This window comes from Oncorhynchus tshawytscha, linkage group LG07 (genome assembly GCF_018296145.1).
Source record: "Oncorhynchus tshawytscha isolate Ot180627B linkage group LG07, Otsh_v2.0, whole genome shotgun sequence".
NCBI classification, from domain to species: Eukaryota; Metazoa; Chordata; class Actinopteri; order Salmoniformes; family Salmonidae; genus Oncorhynchus; species Oncorhynchus tshawytscha.
Genome location: NC_056435.1, coordinates 42,095,651 through 42,120,502, shown reverse-complemented (window position 1 = coordinate 42,120,502; position 24,852 = coordinate 42,095,651). Strand labels below are relative to the sequence as shown.

Here is a 24,852-nt window from a genome sequence, read left to right as displayed (position 1 = left end):
TCTTCAGTTACAGCCTTGTTCTAAAATGGATTAAATTGAGATAGTGGCACTGGCATACACACAATATACCATAATGTCAAAGTGGAATTATGTTTTTTACTATCATTAAAAAGCTGAAATATCTTGTGTTAATAAGTATTCAACCCATTTGCTATGGCAAGTCTAAATAAGTTCACTAGTAAAAATTTGCTTAACAAGTCACTCTGGGTGGCAGGTAGCCTAGCGGTTAAGAGCATTGGGCCAGTAACCGAAAGGTCGCTGGTTCAAATCCCTGAAGCGGCAAGGTGGGAAAAATCTGCGTTTCTGCACTTAGCAAGGCAGTTATCCCCCAACAACAACTTTCCCGGGCACCGTTTATGCGGACGTCAATTAATGCAGCCCCCGCACCTCTCTCATTCAGAGGGGTTTGGGTTACATGTGGAAGACACACTTCACTTCAATGCATTCAGTTGTGCAACTGACTAGGTATCCCCCTTTCCCTTCCTCACATAATAAGTTGCATGGACTCATCTGTGTGCAAAAATAGGTGATTTTTGAATGACTACACATACTATTAACTGGAGCTCAGTCCAGCAGTGCATTTCAAACACAGATTCAACCACAAACGCCAAGGATGTTTTTCAATAACTCACAAAGAAGGGCACCTATTGGTAGATGGGTTTTTAAAAATATATATATAATTTAAACAGACATTGAATATCCCTTTGAGCATGGTGAAGTTGATTACACTTTGGATGGTATATCCATACACCCAGTTACTACAAAGATACAGGCGTCCTTCCTAACTCAGTTGCCGGAGAGGAATGAAACCGCTCAGGAATTTCACCATGAGGCCAATGGTGACTTTAAAACAGTTACAGAGTTTAATGGCTGTGATAGGAGAAAGCGGAGGATGGATCAACAACATTATAGTTACTCCGCAATACTAACCTAAATGACAGAGTGAAAGAAGGAAGCCTGTACAGAATAAAAATATTCCAAAACATTCATCCTGTTTGCAATAAGGTACTAAAGTAAAACTGCCAAAAATGTGGCAAAGAAATTAACTTTATGCCCTGAATACAAAGTGTTATGTTTGGAGCAAATCCAACACATCACTGAGTACCACTTCATATTTTCAAGGTGGTGGTTCATCATGTTATGGATATGCTTGTCAAAAGGAATAGAGCTAAACCTGGTTCAGTCTGCTTTCCAACAGACACTGGGAGACAAATTCACATTTCAGCAGAACAACAACCTAAAACACAAGGCCAAATATACACTGGAGTTGCTTACCAAGACAACATTGAATGTTCCCGGGTGGCCTAGTTACAGTTTTGACTTAAATCAACTTGAAAATCTATGGCAAGACTTGAAAATGGCTGTCTAGCAATGATTAACAACCAACTTGACCGAGCTTGAAGAATTTAAAAATAATGTGAAAGACTCACAGATGAAATCACTGCCAAAAGGAAATTCTAACATGCATTGAATACTTTTGTAAATGAGATATTTCGGTATTTCATTTTCAATAAATTTGCAAATATTTCTAAAAACATGTTTTCACTTTGTCATTATGGGCTATTGTGTGTAGATGGGCGAGAAAAAATATCAATCCGGGCTGTATCACATCTGGCCGAAATTGGGAGTCCAATATGGAAGCGAACAATTGGCCCAGCGTCATCCGGGTTTGGCCGGGGTAGGCTGTAATTGTAAATAAGAATTTGTTCTTAACTGACTTGCCTAGTTAAATAAAAGTTTTAAAAAATTATAATTAAACATTTTTTAAATTAATTTTGAATTCAGGCTGTGACAACAAAATGTGAAATAAGTCAAGGGGTATGAATATTTTCTAAAGGCACTATATCTGCGTCATGTCTCAGGTAGCCTGCGAAAGACAGCATGGATAGAATGCAATAATTTATTAATATTTACCATATGCTAATAATTCTCATGTGCTAACGTATCACCACGGTCCATGCCATGGTGACACTTGCTCTCCTGTAGATCTGAAATAATTGGATGGTGAAACTTGCAACCAGCCAACCAAGAAAGGCAAGGCAATCTTGTCTGCAAAGAAGCATACTTTTTACAGTGCTATATTAACCACGCCCCTCTGCAAACACGCCTTCTCCGATGTTGGTTACAAGGCGGTAAGCTACCTTCAAAATTATTTTGATATCATTTACTAAAAAAAATAGTTTCCATCATCATTTGTCACAATAAAGAAAGTTAGAGAAAAGAAAAATCTACCCGTTAAATAAAAACGAATAAAAATGTTGTTGATCTTTATAAAAATTATCCTATATCTGCCATTTCCATTACACAATATTTTTGCGACATTGCTTTTGCGGAACAAACGTGAGGCAGTGAGTGAGTGAGTGAGTGAGTGAGTGAGTGAGTGAGTGAGTGAGTGAGTGAGTGAGTGAGTGAGTGAGTGAGTGAGTGAGTTCGATGCCTCTCAGTTCAGCTGGTGTTTAAAGTTCATGAACCGTCAAAATCATGTTTTTAATGAAATTGGATGATATTTGGATGAAACAAGATCAAAGTACAATGATCAAAGTATGAAAAATGACAGTTGCTTCGACACTGATAAAGTCTGCTCATAACGTTACTGTCCCCTCCCCCATGTCAAACACTTGGCTTTAGGAGGCGGGATTATTAAGGGGATAGGGTGACATCTCTTTATGTAGTGTTGCTTTGTCTCTCTTGTCGTGAAGTGCGTTTTGTCCTAAATGTATATTTTACTTTTAATCAGTCTGCGAGAGCGGGGGCGGAAGATGACTCATCGGCTGACAACATGGTAATGACTGGACCGGAAACGACTACGAGTAATGAGAGCACAGCACAAGAGAACACGACAGCAACTGTCACAAGTTCTGCTGCAACAGCAGGCCACAAACAGATGCAGGTATGTGTCTGTGGTTGGAGGAAAGTTACATCACACCATGGGTTGAGAATCCACCAGGGGAAGAAGGGGTGTTTGGGTAAAGAGAGACAGAGGCCTCGCATTGATTACTTTCTGCGAAAGCGATCAAATCAGTCGAATGAAGCACAGCAACTGGACGCAAACCATAGTTTGCAGTGCATCAGTACCACTGTCATGGAGGACGTAAACTCAAGCACCGAAGTAACAACTGAGGTGGAACCAACAACAGGAGTGGAACTCACCGAGCCTCCCAAACCTGCAGTCGAGGAGACTACCAGGGCACAGACCGTATGTGAAGTGGCCTGGCGCCAGTGACAAGAAGTTGTGGGAAACAGTGAATACTGACCTTACCTTGACCCTCGAGAAACTTCGAGGCACAGTGGAGAGAAGTTGGAGAGGATGGGGGACATTATCTATGAGTACAGGACATAAAGATTTGGAGTGGAAGAGGCAAAAGGCGGGAGAAAGGTTCCAACCCCACCAGTTTCCAGGAGGCAACAAGAAATCAAGCGCCTCGTTCAAGAAAGGCGACGGCTTAAGAAACAGTGGAAGAAGGCCTCGGAAGTGGAAAAGGAGGGCATAGAGGCACTTCAGGCTGATATCAAAACCCGGTTGGCATCCCTCCGTAGAGCAGAGAACCTACGGAAACGCAGAAGGAAGAAAGAACAAACTAGAACTCGATTCTATAAAGATCCCTTCAAGTTCCTTTAAAGTCTCTTCACGAAGGAAAAAAGTGGAGCTCCAAAAACAACAAAGAAAGACCTAGAGGAGCACCTGAGAACAACAAACTTTGACTCAAAGCGACATGAACATCTGGCCATCCCATCAGATATCCCACCCATTGAACCCCCGGAACATCATATTGAGACCAGCCCTCCGACATGGAAAGAGGTGGAAAACACAGTTCGACGTGCAAGAACAGCATCAGCCCCGGGGCCAAATGGAGTCCCGTACAAAGTGTATAAGATCGCACCAGACGTCCTGAGGTTCCTCTGGAGGCTTATGAGAACAGTTTGGCAAAATAAGATAATAGCCAAAGTGTGGTGTAGGGCAGGCGGGGTCCTGATCCCTAAGGAGAAGGATTGCACTGAATGTCGATGGTAAAATCTTCTTTAGGGTCATTGCCCAGAGGATGGCCGAGTACCTGCAAAGGAATGCGTACGTCGATACATCTGTACAGAAGGCAGGAATATCAGGGTTCTCTGGCTGCTTGGAACATTCCAGCATGATCTGGCACGAGATCCAAATGGCCAAGGTGGAGAAAAGGGACCTCCATGTAGTCTTTCTCGACCTCGCCAATGCATTTGGCTCTGTGCCCCATGAACTCCTGTGGTCTGCCTTCAGATTTTTCCACATACCGGACACCATCACAACCCTGGTGAAGTCGTACTTCCAGGATCTGCAGTTCTGCTTCACCACCTCAGAGTTCACCACCTCATGGCAGTGCCTGAATGTAGGTATAATGGAGGGATGTACCATTTCTCCGTTGGCATTCATAATGGCAATGGAGGTTTATCATCAGATCCTCAAAATGGGTTGCTGGTGGACAGCGAGTCGACACTGGTTTCCGCCTCCCTCCACTCAGAGCCTACATGGACGACATTACAACATTGACCACCACTGTCCCATGCACCAGGAGACTGCTCAGAAAACTCGAGGAGAACATCAGCTGGGCCTGAAGATTAAACCATCCAAGTCACGCAGCATCTCGATTGTGAAGGGAGTGCTCTCTGACCTGAAATTCTTCATCGGAGATGAAGGTCTGTGGGTCTAACTAGCCGGAGGAAACACAAGTTGCCGGCCAATTGGTTTTGGGGGTGACCAGAGAGATATACCTGCTGGAGCGCGTGCTACAGGTGGGTGCTGCTATTGTGACCAGCGAGCTGAGATAAGGGGGGACTTTACCTAGCAGGGTCTTGAAGATGACCTGGAGCCAGTGGGTTTGGCGACGAGTATGAAGCGAGGGCCAGCCAACGAGTGTGTACAGGTCGCAGTGGTGGGTAGTATATGGGGCTTTGGTGATAAAACAGATGGCACTGTGATAGACTGCATACAATTTATTGAGTAGGGTACTGGAGGCTATTTTGTAAATGACATCTCCAAAGTCGAGGATCGGTAGGATAGTCATTTTTACAAGGGTAGGTTTGGCAGCATGAGTGAAAGATGCTTTGTTGCGAAATAGGAAGCCACTTCTAGATTTAACTTTGGATTGGAGATGTTTGATGTGAGTCTGGAAGGAGAGTTCACATTGGACAGGCGAGCAGGTGCAGGCAGTGATCGGTTGAAAGCATGCATTTAGTTTTACTTGTATTTAAGAGCAATTGGAGGCCACGGAAGGTGAGTTGTATGGCATTGAAGCTCGTCTGGATGGTTGGGATTCGAAATGGTCGGTAATCTGTTTGTTGACTTGGCTTTCGAAGACCTTAGAAAGGCAGGGTAGGATATATATAGGTCTGTAGCAGTTTGGGTCAAGAGTGTGTCCCCCTTTGAAGAGGGGGATGACCGCAGCTGCTTTCCAATCTTTGGGAATCTCAGAAGACACGAAAGAGAGGTTGAACAAGCTAGTAGTAGGGGTTGCAACAATTTCAGCAGATAATTTTAGAAAGAAAGGGTCCAGATTGTCTAGCCCGGCTGATTTGTAGGGGTCCAAATTCTGCAGCTCTTTCAGAACATCAGCTGACTGGATTTGGGAGAAGGAGAAATGGGGAAGGCTTGGGCGAGTTGCTGTGGGGGGTGCGGTGCTGTTGACCGGGGTAGGGGTAGCCAGGTGGAAAGCATGGCCAGCCGTAGAAAAATGCTTATTGAAATTCTGGATAGTGGATTTATTGGTGGTGACAGTGTGGGAGGAGGTGTTCTTATTCTCCATGGACTTTACAGTGTCCCAGAACGTTTTTGAGTTTGTGTTGCAGGAAGCAAATTTCTGCTTGAAAAAGCTAGCCTTGGCTTTTCAACTGCCTGTGTATATTGGTTTCTAGCTTCCCTGAAAAGTTGCATATCACGGGGGCTGTTTGATGCTAATGCAGAACGCCATAGGATGTTTTTGTGTTGGTTAAGGGCAGTCAGGTCTGGGTTGGTTAAGGGCAATCTGTTCCTGGTTCTATATTTCTTGAATGGGGCATGCTTATTTAAGATGGTGAGGAAGGCATTTAAAAAAACAACCAGGCATCCTCTACTGACGGGATGAGATCAATATCCTTCCAGGATACCCTGGCCAGGTCGATTAGAAAGGCCTGCTCGCTGAAGTGTTTCAGGGAGAGTTTGACAGTGATGAGTGGAAGTCGTTTGACCGCTGACCCATTACGGATCCAGGCAATGAGGCAGTGATCGCTGAGATCTTGGTTGAAAACAGCAGAAGTGTAGTTAGAGGGCAAGTTGGGTAGGATGATATCTATGAGGATGCCCGTGTTTACGGCTTTGGGGTGGTACCTGGTAGGTTCATTGATCATTTGTGTGAGATTAAGGGCATCAAGCTTAGATTGTAGGATGGCTGGGGTGTTAAGCATGTTCCAGTTTATGTCGCCTAGCAGCTCGAGCTCTGAAGATAGATGGGGGGCAATCAGTTCACATATGGTATCTAGAGCACAGCTGGGGGCAGAGGGTGGTTTATAGCAGGCGGTGACGGTGAGAGACTTGTTTTTAGAGAGGTGAATTTTTTAAAGTAGAAGTTCAAATTGTTTTGGTACAGACCTGGATTTTTAAAAGTAGAAGTTCAAATTGTTTGGGTACAGACCTGGATAGTAGCCTGCAGAGTTCTGTCCTATCTTTGCAATAGATTGCAACACCGCCCCCTTTGGCCGTTCTATCTATTCTGAAAATGTTGTAGTTTGAGATGGAGATTTCAGAATTTTTGGTGGTCTTCCTAAGCCAGGATTCAGACACGGCTAGAACATACGGGTTGGCAGAGTGTGCTAAAGCAGTGAATAAAACAAACTTAGGGAGGAGGCTTCTAATGTTAACATGCTTCTAATGTCATCAAAAGAGAGCGCCTGGGGAATAGGAGTGGAGCTAGGCACTGCAGGTTCTGGATTGACCTCTACATCACCAGAGGAACAGAGGAGGAGTAGGATAAGGGTACGACTAAAAGCTATGAGAATTGGTCGTCTAGAACGTCCGGAACAGAGAGTAAAAGGAGGTTTCTGGGGGCGATAAAATAGCTTCAAGGTATAATGTACAGACAAAGGTATGGTAGGATGTGAATACAGTGGAGGTACACCTAGGTATTTGAGTGATAGTGTCTAGAAACATCATTGAAACGAGGTGATGTCATCGCGTGTGTGTGGTGGAACTGAAAAGGTTGGAAAAGGTATAATGAGCAGGGCTAGAGGCTCTACAGTGAAATAAGCCAATAAACACTAACCAGAACAGCATTGGACAAGGCATATTGACATTAAGGAGATGCATGCTTAGTCGAGTGATCATAAGGGTCTAGTGAGTAGTGAGGTTGGTTGGGGTAACGGCGATTCAGACAGCTAGCCGGGCCATCGGTAGCAAGCTAGCATAGGATGGAGGTCTGTTTTTAGCCACCTCATGCGTTTCCGTCGGTAGATTAGTGGGGTTCCGTGTGGTAGAGGGGTTAGTGGGGTTTCCCCAAGGTGTCTGCAGCATTGTGACGTATTTGTAGGCATATCATTGGAAGATTGACCCTAAGAGACTACATTTACCAGGTGCCCGCTTGGTGTCCTCCATCGAAATTATTGCGTAATCTCCAGCTGCGTGCAATTTTCCATTTGGAGAAACCAAACTGCCACGAATGATTTATCATCGAATAGATATGTGAAAAACACCTTGAGGATTGATTCTAAACAACGTTTGCCATGTTTCTGTCGATATTATGGAGTTAATTTGGAAAAAAGTTTGGCGTTGTAATGACTGAATTTTCGGGTTTTTTTCTTAACCAAACGTGATGAACAAAACGGAGCGATTTCTCCTACACAAATAATATTTTTGGAAAAACTGAACATTTGCTATCTAACAGTCTCCTCATTGAAAACATCCGAAGTTCTTCAAAGGTAAATGATTTTATTTGAATGCTTTTCTTGTTTTTGTGAAAATGTTGCCTGCTGAATGCTAGGCTTAATGCTATGCTAGCTATCAATACTCTTACACAAATGCTTGGTTGAAAAGCATATTTTGAAAATCTGAGATGACAGTGTTGTTAACAAAAGGCTAAGCTTGTGAGCCAATATATTTATTTCATTTCATTTGCGATTTTCATGAATAGTTAACGTTGCGTTATGGTAATGAGCTTGAGGCTATAATTACGCTCCCGGATACGGGATTGCTCGACGCTAGAGGTTAACAAGAAATGTGTGGAGTGGTTGAAAAACAAGTTTTAATGACACCAACCTAAGTAAATGTAAACTTCTGACTTCAACTGTAGCTAAATTGCTACTATATTAGTGCCAAAATTTGACTGTAGGGTGTCAGCAAATATAATTAAAAGTTTACCCTATTCACCTATGGCAAAGAAAATGATCAGACACAGATGGAAGGGAAACATATGTTTCCAGCATGGAACAAAAGAGGGGGAAGGGTCGTTCAAAACTCTGGCGCAGTTGTCATGTCAACACATCCGTCAGTGCTGCTGTGAACCGTATCACAAGAGACATGCCAAAACTATATATTAAAAATGGACATCATTGATGCAAGTTCAATGTTGTTTGAGTTGCTTTGAGTATCACCAAATATTCTTGAGATGATTTTACTACAACACTGCATCCAATTTGCTTGACATAGGTGTTTCAAAGAGCAGTCAGTCAAGGCGAGCTCATGAATATGTGCTCGACACCCACTCAACCGGTCTGTTCAAACTTCCTGGTAGTTAGCCATTGAAAACAAAATTGCATATTATGGGTGGTATTTTAGTTTCTCAAAAGGCTATTTTACCTGGGAATCAGAATGACTGTTCTTGACCTTTAAAGACAGGTCTGTAAATGCAAAGGAAGGAAATAAAAGGTAGGAGACTATAACACAGTGTTAAGTACCTCAAAGGACCGTAAAGGTGATCACTCTACAAACTATCATCACCTTAAGGAAATCACAAATATTATGGACACATTAGAAATAGTGGATATTTGGAGACTAAAAACACCGACCTCGTGAGATATACTTGGAGGAGACTTAATCAAGCTAGTCGTCTTGACTACTTTCTTATCGCTTTCTCTCTTGCATCAAAGGTTCAGCAATTCACCTTATTGTTTGGAATACCTTTAAATGTACCTTCAGAGGTCATTCAACTCAATATTCATCAATAATAAAAAATAATAAAAAAGCAGTTTCTGCCAATTATTTTAGGCAGATGTTCTCTTTTCCGCCTCATCCTCTCCCACTGAAGATTATGGTAAGGAATTCTTTCCAAATAATAAAAAAAGGGGAAATTAACAAAATGTACAGAAAGATCTGTGCGAAGGCCAGATTACAGATGAATAACTTTGAGGCTATTAAATCCTTTCAGTCTGGAAAAATCCCAGGGCTTGATGGCATACCGGCAGAGGTATGTCAAGCCTTATTTGATATTCCAAAAGCTCTATTGTTAGATTGTTTTAACTACTCCTATAGAAATGGTAGTTTGTCAGGTACTCAGCAGGAAGGTCTGATTTCTCTATTATTAAAACAAGACCCAGAGGGCAAATATAAAGACCCGGTCTATCTAAAAAACTGGAGGCCCCTTACACTTCAATGTTGTGATGCAAAAATACTAGCGAAATGCATAACACTCAGAATTAAAAGGGTTTTACAAAGTTCTGTTCATCCTGATCACACAGGTTTTTTTTACATGGACAATACATTGAAGATAATATACGACAACTACTAGAATAGAACATCATGAAACATCTAAGAAGCCAGGCCTGGTATTTATAGTGGATTTTGAAAAGCATTTGATAAAGTACGACTGGATTTTATAATTGCCTGGATTTTTTTTCAATTTCGGTAATTCTCTTTTACCCATTCTCTAAAATGGGTAAAAAAGAATTTATAGCAACCCCAGGTGTAAATTAGGAAATAACGGCTACTTCTCAGAGATTTTTGAATTGTCAAAAGGAGTTAAACAGGGGTGTCCACTGTCACCATATATATTCGTTATGGCCATCGAAATGCTAGCTATTAAAATCAGATCCAATAACAACATTAGAGGATTAGAAATCCAAGACTTAAAAACAAAAGGTGTCCATGTATGCCGATGACTCAAGTTTTATATTAAGTCCGCAAGCTTACGTAAGTGTACAATATTACGTATTGTTAGATCTTTAAAAAAATACAACTTTCACATTACCCTGCAGTTTACCTATAAAATGGGCTGATGCTGAAGTAGCCATACTTGGTATTCATATCAAAAAAGATATAAATAAGCTCTCCACAATGATTTTCAATAGAAAAAATGTAAAACTAGACATGGTCCTGCAACCATGGAGAGATAATTACCTGTCTATTTATGGAAAAATTGCCCTGATTAACTCCTTAGTCATATCTCAGTTTACTCACTTACTTATGGTGCATGTTATTCAAATCATATGAGCAAAAAATATTTAGCTTTATCTGGGACGCTGAACCAGACAAAATAAAACGTACCTATCTATATAATGAATATTTTTATTTTATTTATTTCACGTTTATTTAACCAGGTAGGCAAGTTGAGAACAAGTTCTCATTTACAATTGCGACCTGGCCAAGATAAAGCAAAGCAGTTCGACAGATACAACGACACAGAGTTACACATGGAGTAAAACAAACATACAGTCAATAATACAGTATAAACAAGTCTATATACAATGTGAGCAAATGAGGTGAGAAGGGAGGTAAAGGCAAAAAAGGCCATGGTGGCAAAGTAAATACAATATAGCAAGTAAAACACTGGAATGGTTGTTTTGCAATGGAAGAATGTGCAAGGTAGAAATAAAAATAATGGGGTGCAAAGGAGCAAAATAAATTAATTAATTAAATACAGTTGGGAAAGAGGTAGTTGTTTGGGCTAAATTATTGGTGGGCTATGTACAGGTGCAGTAATCTGTGAGCTGCTCTGACAGATGGTGCTTAAAGCTAGTGAGGGAGATAAGTGTTTCCAGTTTCAGAGATTTTTGTAGTTTGTTCCAGTCATTGGCAGCAGAGAACTGGAAGGAGAGGCGGCCAAAGAAAGAATTGGTTTTGGGGGAGACTAGAGAGATATACCTGCTGGAGCGTGTGCTACAGGTGGGAGATGCTATGGTGACCAGCGAGCTGAGATAAGGGGGGTGGGTTGAGATTTTTAAATATAAAAGCACTAAAGCTTTCTCTAAAAGCTTAATTTATTCAAAAGGTTTACTTGAACCCTAAATGGTTCAAGTGGATTACTAATAAAAGCTCATCGATTGCCTTTGTGCATATTGCCATGTCTCATTTTCAATTAATTGAAAATGATACTTTTTTCAAAGTATCTCTCTTTTTCAAACGAGCATTGCAGGGCTGGCTACAATTTCAATTTCATCCCCCTGAAAAGATAGAACAAATATTACAACAAATATTATGGCTTTTCAAATGTGCTGGTTGATAGAATACCTGTATTTATGGGAAAGCTGTTTGAAAAGGGTATTTTGTTCTTAAATGATATTGTAAATTGGAATGGTAGAGTTATGTCCTTCATGGAGTTATCAGAATTGTACGGGAAGGTCTGCTCAATCCAAGAGTACAATCAATTGATTACAGCAGTACCCCAAAAATGGAGGAAGCAGGAGGTAGGGAACTGGTCTGTCTGCCCAATATAAAGGATCAAAACTGGCAGAGGAATAAAAACAGCATAAACAGGAAAGTACACCAGTTTCATTTGAGGACCAGGATGTTAACAACTGTGCCATACAGATTACAAAATAGTTGGGAAGACATTTTTGATGTACCGATTCCACGGTACAGGGTGTATGAGATGATATATAAAACACCACAAGATTCAAGACTTCGTGCTTTTCAGCTAAAAATATTATATAGAATTCCTGCGACCAACAAAATGTTGAATAATTGGGGCATAAAATCATCGAAGCTTTGCAGATTTTGTTGTGAGGATACAGAATCAATAGACCATTTATTTTGGTATTGCCCTCAGGTAGCCTGTTTCTGGTCTCAGGTTCAGGAATGGCTGAAAATGCAGAGCATTGATCTAAAATTGACCCTAGAAAAAGTACTGTTAGAAGGTCTGGAGAGACTGGGTCAGTCAATTACTAATATACTAATACTCTTAGTAAAAGTATTTATCTTCAACTCGCAATCTGTGGATTCTATTCGATAGATTGAAATTGTACGTTAAACATCACAGCATAGTTGAAAGATATGTGTTGCGTAGAAACCCGAAGTGGGTGGCAAGCAGAGATAGATGGGATGGGCTGAGGGAAGCTGAGGGTTGGGATGTGGAATTGTAGTGGGAGTGGAGTTGCTGTGCGAGAGACAGAATGATGGTCAAAGATAAAAGTTTAAAAAAAGAAAAGTCTAAATAAAACGTAATAAAAATTATGTTTGAATGACACTGAAGGGCAGTGTTTTTACAACTAATGCTGGTTTGCCTGAGGCGGATGCCGTGCAGGTGTTTGTACACATGCATATACACACACTCTCATTCAAATAAACGCATACAAGAACACACACATACAGTGCCTTGCGAAAGTATTCGGCCCCTTGAACTTTGCGACCTTTTGCCACATTTCAGGCTTCAAACATAAAGATATAAAACTGTATTTTTTTGTGAAGAATCAACAACAAGTGGGACACAATCATGAAGTGGAACGACATTTATTGGACATTTCAAACTTTTTTAATAAATCAAAAACTGAAAAATTGGGCGTGCAAAATTATTCAGCCCCTTTACTTTCAGTGCAGCAAACTCTCTCCAGAAGTTCAGTGAGGATCTCTGAATGATCCAATGTTGACCTAAATGACTAATGATGATAAATACAATCCACCTGTGTGTAATCAAGTCTCCGTATAAATGCACCTGCACTGTGATAGTCTCAGAGGTCCGTTAAAAGCACAGAGAGCATCATGAAGAACAAGGAACACACCAGGCAGGTCCGAGATACTGTTGTGAAGAAGTTTAAAGCCGGATTTGGATACAAAAAGATTTCCCAAGCTTTAAACATCCCAAGGAGCACTGTGCAAGCGATAATATTGAAATGGAAGGAGTATCAGACCACTGCAAATCTACCAAGACCTGGCCGTCCCTCTAAACTTTCAGCTCATACAAGGAGAAGACTGATCAGAGATGCAGCCAAGAGGCCCTGATCACTCTGGATGAACTGCAGAGATCTACAGCTGAGGTGGGAGACTCTGTCCATAGGACTACAATCAGTCGTATATTGCACAAACCTGGCCTTTATGGAAGAGTGGCAAGAAGAAAGCCATTTCTTAAAGATATCCATAAAAAGTGTTGTTTAAAGTTTGCCACAAGCCACCTGGGAGGCACACCAAACATGTGGAAGAAGGTGCTCTGGTCAGATGAAACCAAAATGGAACTTTTTGGCAATAATGCAAAACGTTATGTTTGGCGTAAAAGCAACACAGCTCATCACCCTGAACACCCCATCCCCACTGTCAAACATGGTGGTGGCAGCATCATGGTTTGGGCCTGCTTTTCTTCAGCAGGGACAGGGAAGATGGTTAAAATTGATGGGAAGATGGATGGAGCCAAATACAGGACCATTCTGGAAGAAAACCTGATGGAGTCTGCAAAAGACCTGAGACTGGGACGGAGATTTGACTTCCAACAAGACAATGATCCAAAACATAAAGCAAAATCTACAATGGAATGGTTCAAAAATAAACATATCCAGGTGTTAGAATGGCCAAGTCAAAGTCCAGACCTGAATCCAATCGAGAATCTGTGGAAAGAACTGAAAACTGCTGTTCACAAATGCTCTCCATCCAACCTCACTGAGCTCGAGCTGTTTTGCAAGGAGGAATGGGAAAAAATGTCAGTCTCTCGATGTGCAAAACTGATAGAGACATACCCCAAGCGACTTACAGCTGTAATCGCAGCAAAAGGTGGCGCTACAAAGTATTAACTTAAGGGGGCTGAATAATTTTGCACGCCCAATGTTTCAGTTTCTGATTTGTTAAAAAAGTTTGAAATATCCAATAAATGTTGTTCCACTTCATGATTGTGTCCCACTTGTTGTTGATTCTTCACAAAAAAAATACAGTTTTATATCTTTATGTTTGAAGCCTGAAATGTGGCAAAAGGTCGCAAAGTTCAAGGGGCCGAATACTTTCGCAAGGCACTGTACGTGTCATGACGTTTCCCTCTTTGGGTACAGCAAGCACCATCCCCCTCTCCCTGTCTCTCTCTGCTCCTTCAACCAGGAGGTCATAAATTCCTCGAAGAGATTATCTCCTCATGGACACGGCATAAGAGACTATGAATTTTCATAGAGAACAAAGGAATTTCTTCCACCTCACAGAACTTGAGATCCGAACAAATTTCATATTCCGGAGAAGGTATAAAAGGTCGATGAATAATCCAGCTACGAACTGGTTCGTTTGTTACAACTTGGGGAAGCTCATGGGAGACGGTGTGGCCACATTACCATAACGCTGTTTATATAATAGCCCCAGATATGAGGTTTACATCTAATTGTTGTATAAGATGAATGAGTGAGTATGATACTGTTTGTAAAATTGTGTAGTGTGATTTTGGACTGTTTAATGAAGGAAACTCCAATTCCCTTTTGAGTTGAACTAAATCAGAGGACCGCCCATGAGCCCAGTTAGGGTCAGGCATCCTGGGACAGCCCCTTTTCTGCAATTCCGAATAAAACCCAACTTTGAGAAATTCTCAGTAGACCATGTTTCTCTCAATCACGGGAGGACAAAGGTTGCAGACCATTGCTGAATCTTTTAACCATACCACCTGGTTAAACTGTTAGACTATCTATACCGACAGAATAAGAACAAGTCTTTGATATTAATTACTAGTCTGCAACTAGGAATTCGGTATCATTGAACGAAGAACGACAACCACCGAAACATCCATTCTACATGAATGAATGTCACTGAACTATCCACTATAACCACGACAGAGAGAGAGAGACGGACAATTCTACAAAAGAAACAAACTTTTCGTCACCACTATAACCACGACAGAGAGATGGACAATTCTACAAAAGAAACAAACTTTTCAACAGCGATCAAGACGACACACTGAGCGTAAATATATATATTGATTGCAATTGTTCCCGAATGAGTGAGCGTTCATGTGTAAAGGATTAGCATTTCAATTGTTATAATTATTAACTCTGTAGTGACTTCTTAGTCGACCCCCACTTCCCTTTTGTCTAACAAACCGCCATATCGGTTTAGCCCACTAGGGCACATTTCCCTATCATTTCTTGTAACCATATTTACTTTGTTTGTTTGTGTGTGCGCTTCTGTGATTGTTTAGTTAGTTTATAAATAAATGATTTAAGACAATTGATGTATGGATGACTCATAGTGAAGACTGGGTTCATGCAGATAACCAACAATTTACAACGTTTGGAATGAGACTAACGTGAGGTAAAGTAAATAATTAATTAATTCGAAGACTAATTGATCAGATATAAAATATCTGAAAGGTTATATTGGGAAATTATAACTTTGTAATCTGAATATTTTCCTTGGTGCCCCGACTTCCTAGTTAATTACAGTTCCATAATTAATGAGTTTAATCGCGTAATACTAATTACAGAGAATCTTTGATAAAAACTATAAGTCTTCAGTTTAATGATAGTAAAGACACGACACATGTAATAGTGCCAGACATGCACACAAACATATACAGTTGGCAATGCTGTTCTGATTTTAGTTGTCCTTGATGTCCTATGTTTAAAATGTTGTTTTTTTAATCATATTTTTTTGCATTGTTGTTTGCTGCTTTCTTGTGTCTTTATTTTTTTCTCTTTAGTTCTTCTCTTGGTTGTTGGTGCATTAGGGGTTCTTGGGGGTGGGGAAATAATTGTATTTTTATTTTCCTTCTTTGGGGGGGAACTGTGGGAGGGGTCTCGAATGGTTGAGGGACAGCTATTGGGGAACTGTGGGGGGGATCTTGGAGGGTTCGGGTTCACGTTTATTGGCCTGTTGGGAGATATGTCAACGTGCCCTTGAGCAGGGCATTGACCCTGAATGCTTCTGTGTGTCGCTCTGAATGGGAGTTTGTTGGATGACTGGTATGATGGAGTTGTTGAGCGGCTTCACTGCAAGTATATTTGTTGTTTCGGATATTCATTAAAACATTTTTTTGAAATAAAATAAAGAAGGAAATAATAGAGGGATGGGGAGGAGAAGGGGTGCAAGAAATTAGGGTGACAAGAACTCTCCCATATGATGGCACCATATGCTCCACAACAATGACATTGTTACTGCTGAAGAATGGACTCGTCTTGGCGCTTTTGTTGCCATTGTGGGGTCCATGAAAAGTCTACATTTAAAACACACTTGGCCGAACTGTTTTTCTATGTGTCTGGAAAGGAGAGGAGGAAGAGGGGTGGAGGAAAGAGAGAAGGCAGAGAGAAGGGGGAGAGGGGGGGAAGTGGTGTGTTACAGTGGACAAAGGAGATAGGTGAGTCATCACCATGGTGTTCTAAGAGCACTGTTGTGAGTTTACAGCAGCTGTTGTTCCTGCTGGAGGACATGGCTGAGACATTCTCAGTGTGTGTGTGTGTGTGTGTGTGTGTGTGTGTGTGTAGCTGAGACATTCTCCAGTCTATAATAGCCACTGAGACCACGGCTCCCTGTAACCCTAAACCTGGAACTGAACCCAGCCACAGCCCTTAGCCTGCCAGCCTGTGTGTGTGTGTGTGATGGGTGTTTAGAGGAGGCTACACACTCCTCCATAAAGAGAGACTGACAAGGACAGTGGTCTGAGAGTGTGTGTGTCTGTGTGTCTTTGGACAATGGCTTACCATCCTGGCAGTGCTCTCTCTCTCTCGCTCCCGCTCTCTTCCGCCCGGCCCATGACTCCGCAGCAGCTGCTGGGCATCATGGATGGCCTGGGTGACCACATCCCCCTCTCCCAGAAATCCTGCAGAGAGAGAGAAGGAGGAGAGAGAGAGGGAAGAAAAGTAAGGAACAAATCGTCAGATGTTCAGATGTGCAGGGCACCGACAAAGTGTTGCAAATGTCAAGACAACAGAGTACACTTATTGTTTCAGAGGGAGAGTGTGGGTGGTGACAGACTCGCTGATAGAGCATAAGTCCTAAAGTCAAAGGGGGAACAAGCTCTCACACACACACACACACACACACACAGAGTGTTGACATGCCTGAAGGTAAAGAATGTCATGAGTGGAAGGAGGTATGTAGTAGAGGTCGACCGATTAATCGGAATGGCCGATTCAAGTTTTCATAACAATCGGTAATAAACATTTTTGGACACCGATTGTGGCCGATTACATTGCACTCCACGAGGAGACTGCGTGGCAGGCTGACTACCTGTTATGCGAGTGCAGCAAGGAGCCAAGGTAAGTTGCTAGTTCGTATTAAACTTATCTTATAAAAACAATCAATCTTAACATAATCACTAGTTAACTACACATGGTTGATGATATTACTAGTTTAACTAGCTTGTCCTGCGTTGCATATAATCGCTGCGGTGCCTGTTAATTTATCATCGAATCACAGCCTACTTCGACAAACGGTTGATGATTTAACAAGCGCATTTGCGAAAAAAAAGCACTGTTGTTGCACCAAAGTGTACCTAACCATAAACATCAATGCCTTTCTTTAAAATCAATACACAAGTATATATTTTTAAACCTGCATATTTAGTTAATATTGCCTGCTAACATGAATTTCTTTTAACTAGGGAAATTGTGTCACTTCTCTTGCGTTCCATGCAAGCAGTCAGGTTATATGCAGCAGTTTGGGCAGCCTGGCTTGTTGTGAACTGTGTGAAGACAATTTCTTCCTAACAAAGAACATAATTAATTTGCCAGAATTGTACATAATTATGACATAACATTGAAGGTTGTGCAATGTAACAGCAATATTTAGACTTGTGGATGCCACCTGTTAGATAAATACGGAACGGTTCCGTATTTCACTGAAAGAATAAACTTTTTTTTCAAGAAATGATAGTTTCCGGATTTGACCATATTAATGACCTAATTTCGGTGTGTTATTATGTTATAATTAAGTCTATGATTTGATATTTGATAGAGCAGTCTGACTGAGTGGGGGTAGGCAGCAGCAGGCTCGTAAGTATTAATTCAAACAGCACTTTCCTGCATTTGCCAGCAGCTCTTCGCTGTGCTTCAAGCATTGAGCTGTTTATGACTTCAAGCCTATCAACTCCCGAGATTAGGCTGGTGTAACCAATGTGAAATGGCTAGCTAGTTAACAGGTTGTGCGCTAACAGCATTTCAACCGATGACGTCACTCGCTCTGAGACCTTGAAGTAGTTGTCCCCCTTGCTCTGCAAGGGCTGCGGCTTTTGTGGAGTGATGGGTAACGATGCTTCGAGGGTGGCTGTTGTCGATGTGTCCCTGGTTCAAGCCCAGGTAGGGGCGAGGAGAGGGAAGGAAGCTATACTGTTACACTGGCAATACTATAGTGCCTATAAGAACATCCAATAGTCAAAGATATGTTTTTTTAAATATTTTTTGGTCCTCCAATAATCGTTATCTATGTTAAAAAATCGTTATCGGTCGACCTCTAGTATGTAGGTGTTGTGTGTGTGTGTAGCATTAATGTGTGTGTGCAGACAGACCCAGGTTAAGTGCAGGTCGTGAGGGGCTGTCTCTATGGTTGTCTCTGGGTCTGTACCCCCCCTGCAGTGTCAACGTGCCCAGCTTAAAGGACTGCGGGCTGGTGATGTTCCCAATGTCCATCCCCTTGGGCTTGGAGGTCAAGTTCAGAGGCTGGCTGGCTTCCTAAGGGGAAAAGATACAAAAGACTAGACCATCAGGGGTGTGTCAGCACAACACAGAAACACACAAACACAATACACTACACTGCTTATATTTATACGCTGAGTAAATATTTAAAAAACACACAACGTACAGTTCTCATCCATGTCAATATAATAAACACACACACAGAGGTATGAGGTGGGTGAGTATGTTAGGGTTATGCATGACAGAAATGTCATCTCACACCTCTGTAGTGTTTCTTTAATCTAATATTTCTGTTGCCTGTTCTTTCGCTTTGTCCTGATTATTTTGTTTAGTTATTTATGTGATGCCCTTTTCCACTTGAGAACCAACTGTTCAGAAAGAGCATGCATTGTGCACACAATTGTGAATGGGGTGTAGTGTACCAGAAACATCCATTGTTAATTTGGAGTGCATTGTTTTGACAGTGTTTTCAAAGAGATCTAGCCTGTATCTGTAGTCCTAAGAGAGCTAGCTTCTTAAGCATAAATCATAGTCCGCTGAGGCGTATTAGTTCGGCCACAGGGCCAAATGTGCACCTCCCCACAACTTCCAACCAACCCGTCTCCCGGTACGAGTCCTCTATTCATTTGAATGTGATGACAGTTGGAGAAATTGCTTGAGCTGAGTTGAGAATTCGAAAAGTATGAAAGCCAACGGTCCAATATTCTAGAACACTGCTGTGTGTACACGTTTTGGATTACAGTATGATGAACCCTTTAGGCTCATACATAGTTCAGGGTTGAGCCACTAACATGACATTTGCACAAAAATACAAGTAAATCCATGCTAAAATAAGGCTTGCACCTGTGCAATATTTGCAGCTGTTATTTTCAGGAAGGGAATAAAATACAGAAAAGAAAGACATGGAACTGTCTTTATGGAAACATTAACATAATTTGCTTTCCTTTTATATTTTATTCCCTCGGCAAACGAACAGGTGCAAAGCTTGAATCTGGACATAGGTGTTACTGTAAAGTATAGTGTATAGTATTTAGTATCGTGTACAGTATTTAGTATAGTGTATAGTATTTAGTATTGTGTATAGTATAGCCAGTTCCACTGCATTTTTTCATTGATCCCCTCTAATCAGGGACTGATTTAGACCTGGGACACCAGTTCAATTCATTATCAGGTACTTTGTAGGGTAAGAGTCAAATAACCCTGATATAGTGTATAGTAAATTATAAACTGGGTGGTTCGAGCCCTGAATGCTGATTGGCTGTGGTATATCACGCAGTATACCACGGGTATGACAAAACATTTATTTTTACTGCTAATTACATTGGTAACCTTTTTATAATAGCAATAAGGCACCTCGGGGGTTTATGGTATATGGCTAATATACCACGGCTAAGGGCTGTATCCAGGCACTCTGCGTTGCGTCGTGCATAATAACAGTCCTTAGCCGTGGTATATTGGCCATGTGCCTTATTGCTTGAGTATAGTGTAGTATATAGTATAGTGCAGTGGTTCTCAATCCTGGTCCTGGGGACCCAAAGGGGTGCACACTTGTTTTGCCCTAGCACTACATATTTGTTTTGCCCTAGCACTACACACTTGAGTCAAATCATCAAAGCCTGATGATGAGTTGATGATTTGAATCAGGTGGGTAGTATTTGTATTTATTATGGATCCCCATTAGCTGCTGCCTTATTCCTGGGGTCCAGTGAAATGAAGGCTGTTATACATTTTTAAAAACATTACAATACATTCACAACACATTAAGTTTGTGCCCTCAGGCCCTACTCTACTATCACATATCTACAACACAAAATCCATGTGTACGTGTGTGTATAGTGCGTATGTTATCGTGTGTTTGTATGCATGGGTCTGTGCCTATGTTTGTGTTGCTTTACAGTCCCTGCAGTTCCATAAGGTGTATTTTTATCTGTTTCTTAAATCTAATGTTGTCATGGCTCTATGTAGTACTGTGCTCCTTCCATAGTCTGTTCTGGACTTGGGGACTGTGATGAGTCCTCTGGTGGCATGTCTTTTGTGGTATGCATGGGTCAATACCTCTCACAAATACAAGTAGTGATAAAGTGGAGAATTGATTGACTTCGAGCCAGAAGAGATTGACATGCATATTATATATTAGGACCTGCCTTGTTGATAGCACTGTTAAGAATTCAGAGCAGCACCTTATTATGGACAAACTTCTCCCCATCCTAGCTACTGCTGTATCAATATGTTTTGACCATGACAGTTTACAATCAAGGGTTACGCAAAGCAGTTTAGTCTCCACAACTTGCACAATTTCCACATTATTCATTACAAGATTTAGGTGGGGTTTAGTGAACGATTTGACCCAAATTCAATGCTTTTAGTTTTTGAACTTATTCCTTGCCACCCATTCTGAAACGAACTGCAGCTCTTTGTTAAGTGTTGCAGTCATTTCAGTCGCTGTAGCAGCTGATGTGTATAGTGTTGAGTCATCCGCATACATAGACACACTGGCTTTACTCTAAGCCAATGTGTCAAAGCCGTTAGTAAAGATTGAAAAAAGTAAGGGGCCGAGACAGCTTCCCTGGAGAATTCCTGATTCTACCTGGATTTTGTTGGAGAGGCTTCCATTAAATAACACCCTCTGTGTTCTGTTAGACAGGTAACTCTTTATACACAATATAGCAGGGGGTGTAAAGTCATAACACATAAGTTTTTCCAGCAAGACTATGATCGATAATGTCAAGTCGCAATGAAGTTTAACAAAAAAGCCCCACCAATCTTTAGATCATAACTTTCTCTCAGGCAATCAGTAATTTGTGTAAGTGCTGTGCTTGATGAATTCCTATAAGCGTGCTAAAAGTCTTCTCAAATTGTAGTGCTAGGGCACTATACCATATAGTAGGTATGTGGTGCCAAACTGGATCTGAACATCTACTGCTTTCTCAGTCTGGCAGGAGACCACTTCCTGCTGTAGATTAGCAACCCAGAACTGTGTGAGTGTGTTTGCCTCAAAAATAATCTGGCTTCAAACAGTTTATTCCAGTTAAGAATAACAATTATTATTGTATTAACAGAAACAGTTCCAACCCAGACTAATTTTTTTCAACAATAGTTTCAACAGTAAGATGTACAGTAGGCCTGATAATTTTTCATCTTCATCAGTAGCTAGCTTACTTTGGCAAATGTTAGCTATTAGCTGTGTACAAGACCAGGGGATTGTTTGAAAGAGAAACTCACATCTACTACTATGAGAGTTAGTTACTGTAGTACTCCCTTATTTATGAGTATCATCACCTGTTATAAAATGCCAACAATATAAGTTTGTTTGAAAGAGACAGAAACTCATCGCTGTATATGCGTTTCATGATAATTGAGCTCAGTCAGAACTTGTGGCTAGCATTTCATGACAGCGGTGAGTGATGGAGAGTGGGAATAACAAGTCAGTGGCTTGAACGACAGCGATGCGTCGTGCGTGTTGCGGAGTAATCTTCAAGAAAACTGCAGAAATAAGATCCGGTAAACCTCGAAGCACACGGGCATATCCCTCTCACACTCGTGAAGCCGAACTGAACAGAGACCGCTGTTAAGCAGAGAGCACACTGAACAGAGAGCGCAGGTGTACTTGGCCAAATCAATTCCAGTAATTAATTAAATAATTAACAATTTATGCTGACACGTCGCGACCCACCATTAACAGGTCCGCGACCCAAAGACCCATACTTTAAGAAAGGCTGGTGTACAGTATAGTATACAATGTAATGTAATGTGTACAGTATACAGTTTAGTGTAATGTGTACAGTGTCGTGTAATATGCACAGTATAGTATACAGTGTAGTGTAATGCATACAGTGTAGTATAATGTGTACAGGATACAGTTTAGTGTAATGTGTAGTGTCGTGTAATATGCACAGTATAGTATACAGTGTAGTGTAATGTATACAGTGTAGTATAATGTGTACAGTATAGTGATAATAATATTTAACAGACGCTTTTATCCAAAGTGACTTACAGTCTTGTGTGCATTCATTTTACATATGAGTGGTCCTGGGAATCAAACACACTACCCTGGCGTTACAAGCGCCATGCTCTACCAACTGAGTTACAATGGACCCGTATGTAATATAGTATAATAAGGGTATACTATAGTATAGGTATATGTCCTGTATAATATGGATGAAAATCACTACCTGTCGGAAGGTACCACTGGGCCTTTTCATAGGGGCGGAGTGAAGGTTCTGCAGTAGATGCATGGGATAGTCCACTGTTAAAGAAAACAGGGGGAGATGAAAGCTTCACAATCACTGTCAGAAGGGAACAAAATCAATAACATCCAAACATCATTTAGAAAACGTTATCTGTACTACCATCATGCTGACTGCACAACACATTGAAGGGCAGAACAGGGAAAAGGGGGTTTGACTGAGAAGGTTACTGACCACAATACCGTATGAAATGAACGTCTGGTCGTTGCTCAAACAATTTACACAGTACATAGCAACAAGACAAACAAAACAGAGGGGCCAATTTATGTATTTTTTTGGGGGGGGGGGTGTATGAGAGGGCTGAGTGTTTACAATAAACCACTGAGTAATCTAAACAAAGTCACATCCCACCAATGGGCCCCAACCAACCCTCCTTTTTGGAAAGCATTGCATTGGGGACGTGGGCTGTGGAATTCTAGGTAAAAATACATATCTGCTTCAGTCTAGCCTGGGGGACTGCATTCGGTCTTCAACGAGGTCCGGCGGACCACACTGAAAATTGGTTATATTTCCTCAATGTTAAAATTTGCACACAAAAAATAAATAATTTCTGATGCTCCCTAGCGTTACAGTCAAGATACTGTATTAATGTAGGTCCATTATAATTTCTACACAGTTTCAAATTGGTTTTAGACATTTTAAAGCATATTGAGTTAGTCCCCTCCCAAAAAGTAAATAAAGACACATCTATATCTATATATATATTTTTTTTGTTATGTTACAAAGTGGTATTAAAATTGATTGAATAGTCATTTTTTTGTCAACAATCTACACAAAATACTCTAATGTCCAAGTGGAAGAAAAATGATATAATTTTTATAAGAATTAATGAAAAACCTAAAACTAATATCTTAATTTGATAAGTATTCACCCCAGAGTAATTACATATTAAAAACACCTTCGGCAGCATTTACAGCTTTGAGTCTTTGTGGGTTGTGCAATATTTAATACAAGGAGGCTCCGGAGTGGCGCAGCGATCTAAGGCACTGCATCTACAGTGCTAGAGGCATCACTACGCACCCTGGTTGGATCCTGGGTTCTATCACAACCGGCCGTGACCGGGAGTCCCATAGGGTGGTGCACAATTGGCCCAGCGTCGTACGGGTTAGGGGAGGGTTTAGCCGGGGTAGGCCATCATTGTAAATAAGAATTTGTTCTTACCTGACTTGCCAAGTTAAATAAAACGTTTTTTTATTTCTATTCTTGAGTTGGTTGTTGATCATTTGCTAAACAGATATTTAAGTCTTGCAAAAGATTTTCAAGCAGATTTAAGTCAAAACTGTAACTAGGCCATTTAGGAACATTCAATGTTGTCTTGCTAATCAACTCTAATGTAGATCTGTGTTTTAGGTTATTGTCCTGCTGAAAGGTGAATTTGTCTCCCAGTGTCTGTTGGAAAGCAGACTGGACCAGGTTTTCCATTAGGACTTTGCCTGTGCTTAGCTACATTTTGTTTATTTTTATCCTGAAAAACTCCCCAGTCCTTGCTGATGACAAGCATATCCATAACATGATGCAGACACCACCGTGCTTGAAAATATGAAGAGTGGTACTCAGTCATGTTTTTTTCTTCTTCAGTATAAGCTTAGTGCCTTGTTGCAAACAGGATGCATGTTTTCTGTACAGGCTATCTTTTTGCACTCTGTCAATTAGGTTAGTATTGTGGAGTAACTACAATGTTGTTGATCCATCCTCAGTTTTCTCCAATCACTTCCATTAAACTCTAACATCTAAAGTGTCATTAATAACTTCACCATGCTCAAAGGAATATTCAGTGGTCTGCTTCTTTTTTTACAAACCTGATCAAGAACTACAGGAAACGTATGATCTCTGTAATTGCAAACCAAGGTTTCTGTACCAAATATTAAGTTCT

At 41.0% G+C, this 24,852-nt stretch overlaps 1 protein-coding gene across 1 annotated transcript in view; it reads right to left on the bottom strand.

The window, feature by feature from the left end:
• The window catches only part of LOC112254529 (transcription factor SOX-13), a 72,536-nt gene that overhangs the window by 5,602 nt on the left and 42,082 nt on the right, over positions 1 to 24,852 (bottom strand). Inside the window, exons 8-12 of the mRNA XM_042324433.1 lie at positions 22,905 to 22,978; positions 18,606 to 18,768; positions 16,791 to 16,919; positions 14,186 to 14,211; positions 13,077 to 13,088 (exon numbers count right to left, since the gene is read on the bottom strand). Coding sequence (XP_042180367.1) covers positions 13,077 to 13,088; positions 14,186 to 14,211; positions 16,791 to 16,919; positions 18,606 to 18,768; positions 22,905 to 22,978 — 404 coding nt within the window. The remainder of the gene's footprint in view (positions 1 to 13,076; positions 13,089 to 14,185; positions 14,212 to 16,790; positions 16,920 to 18,605; positions 18,769 to 22,904; positions 22,979 to 24,852) is intronic.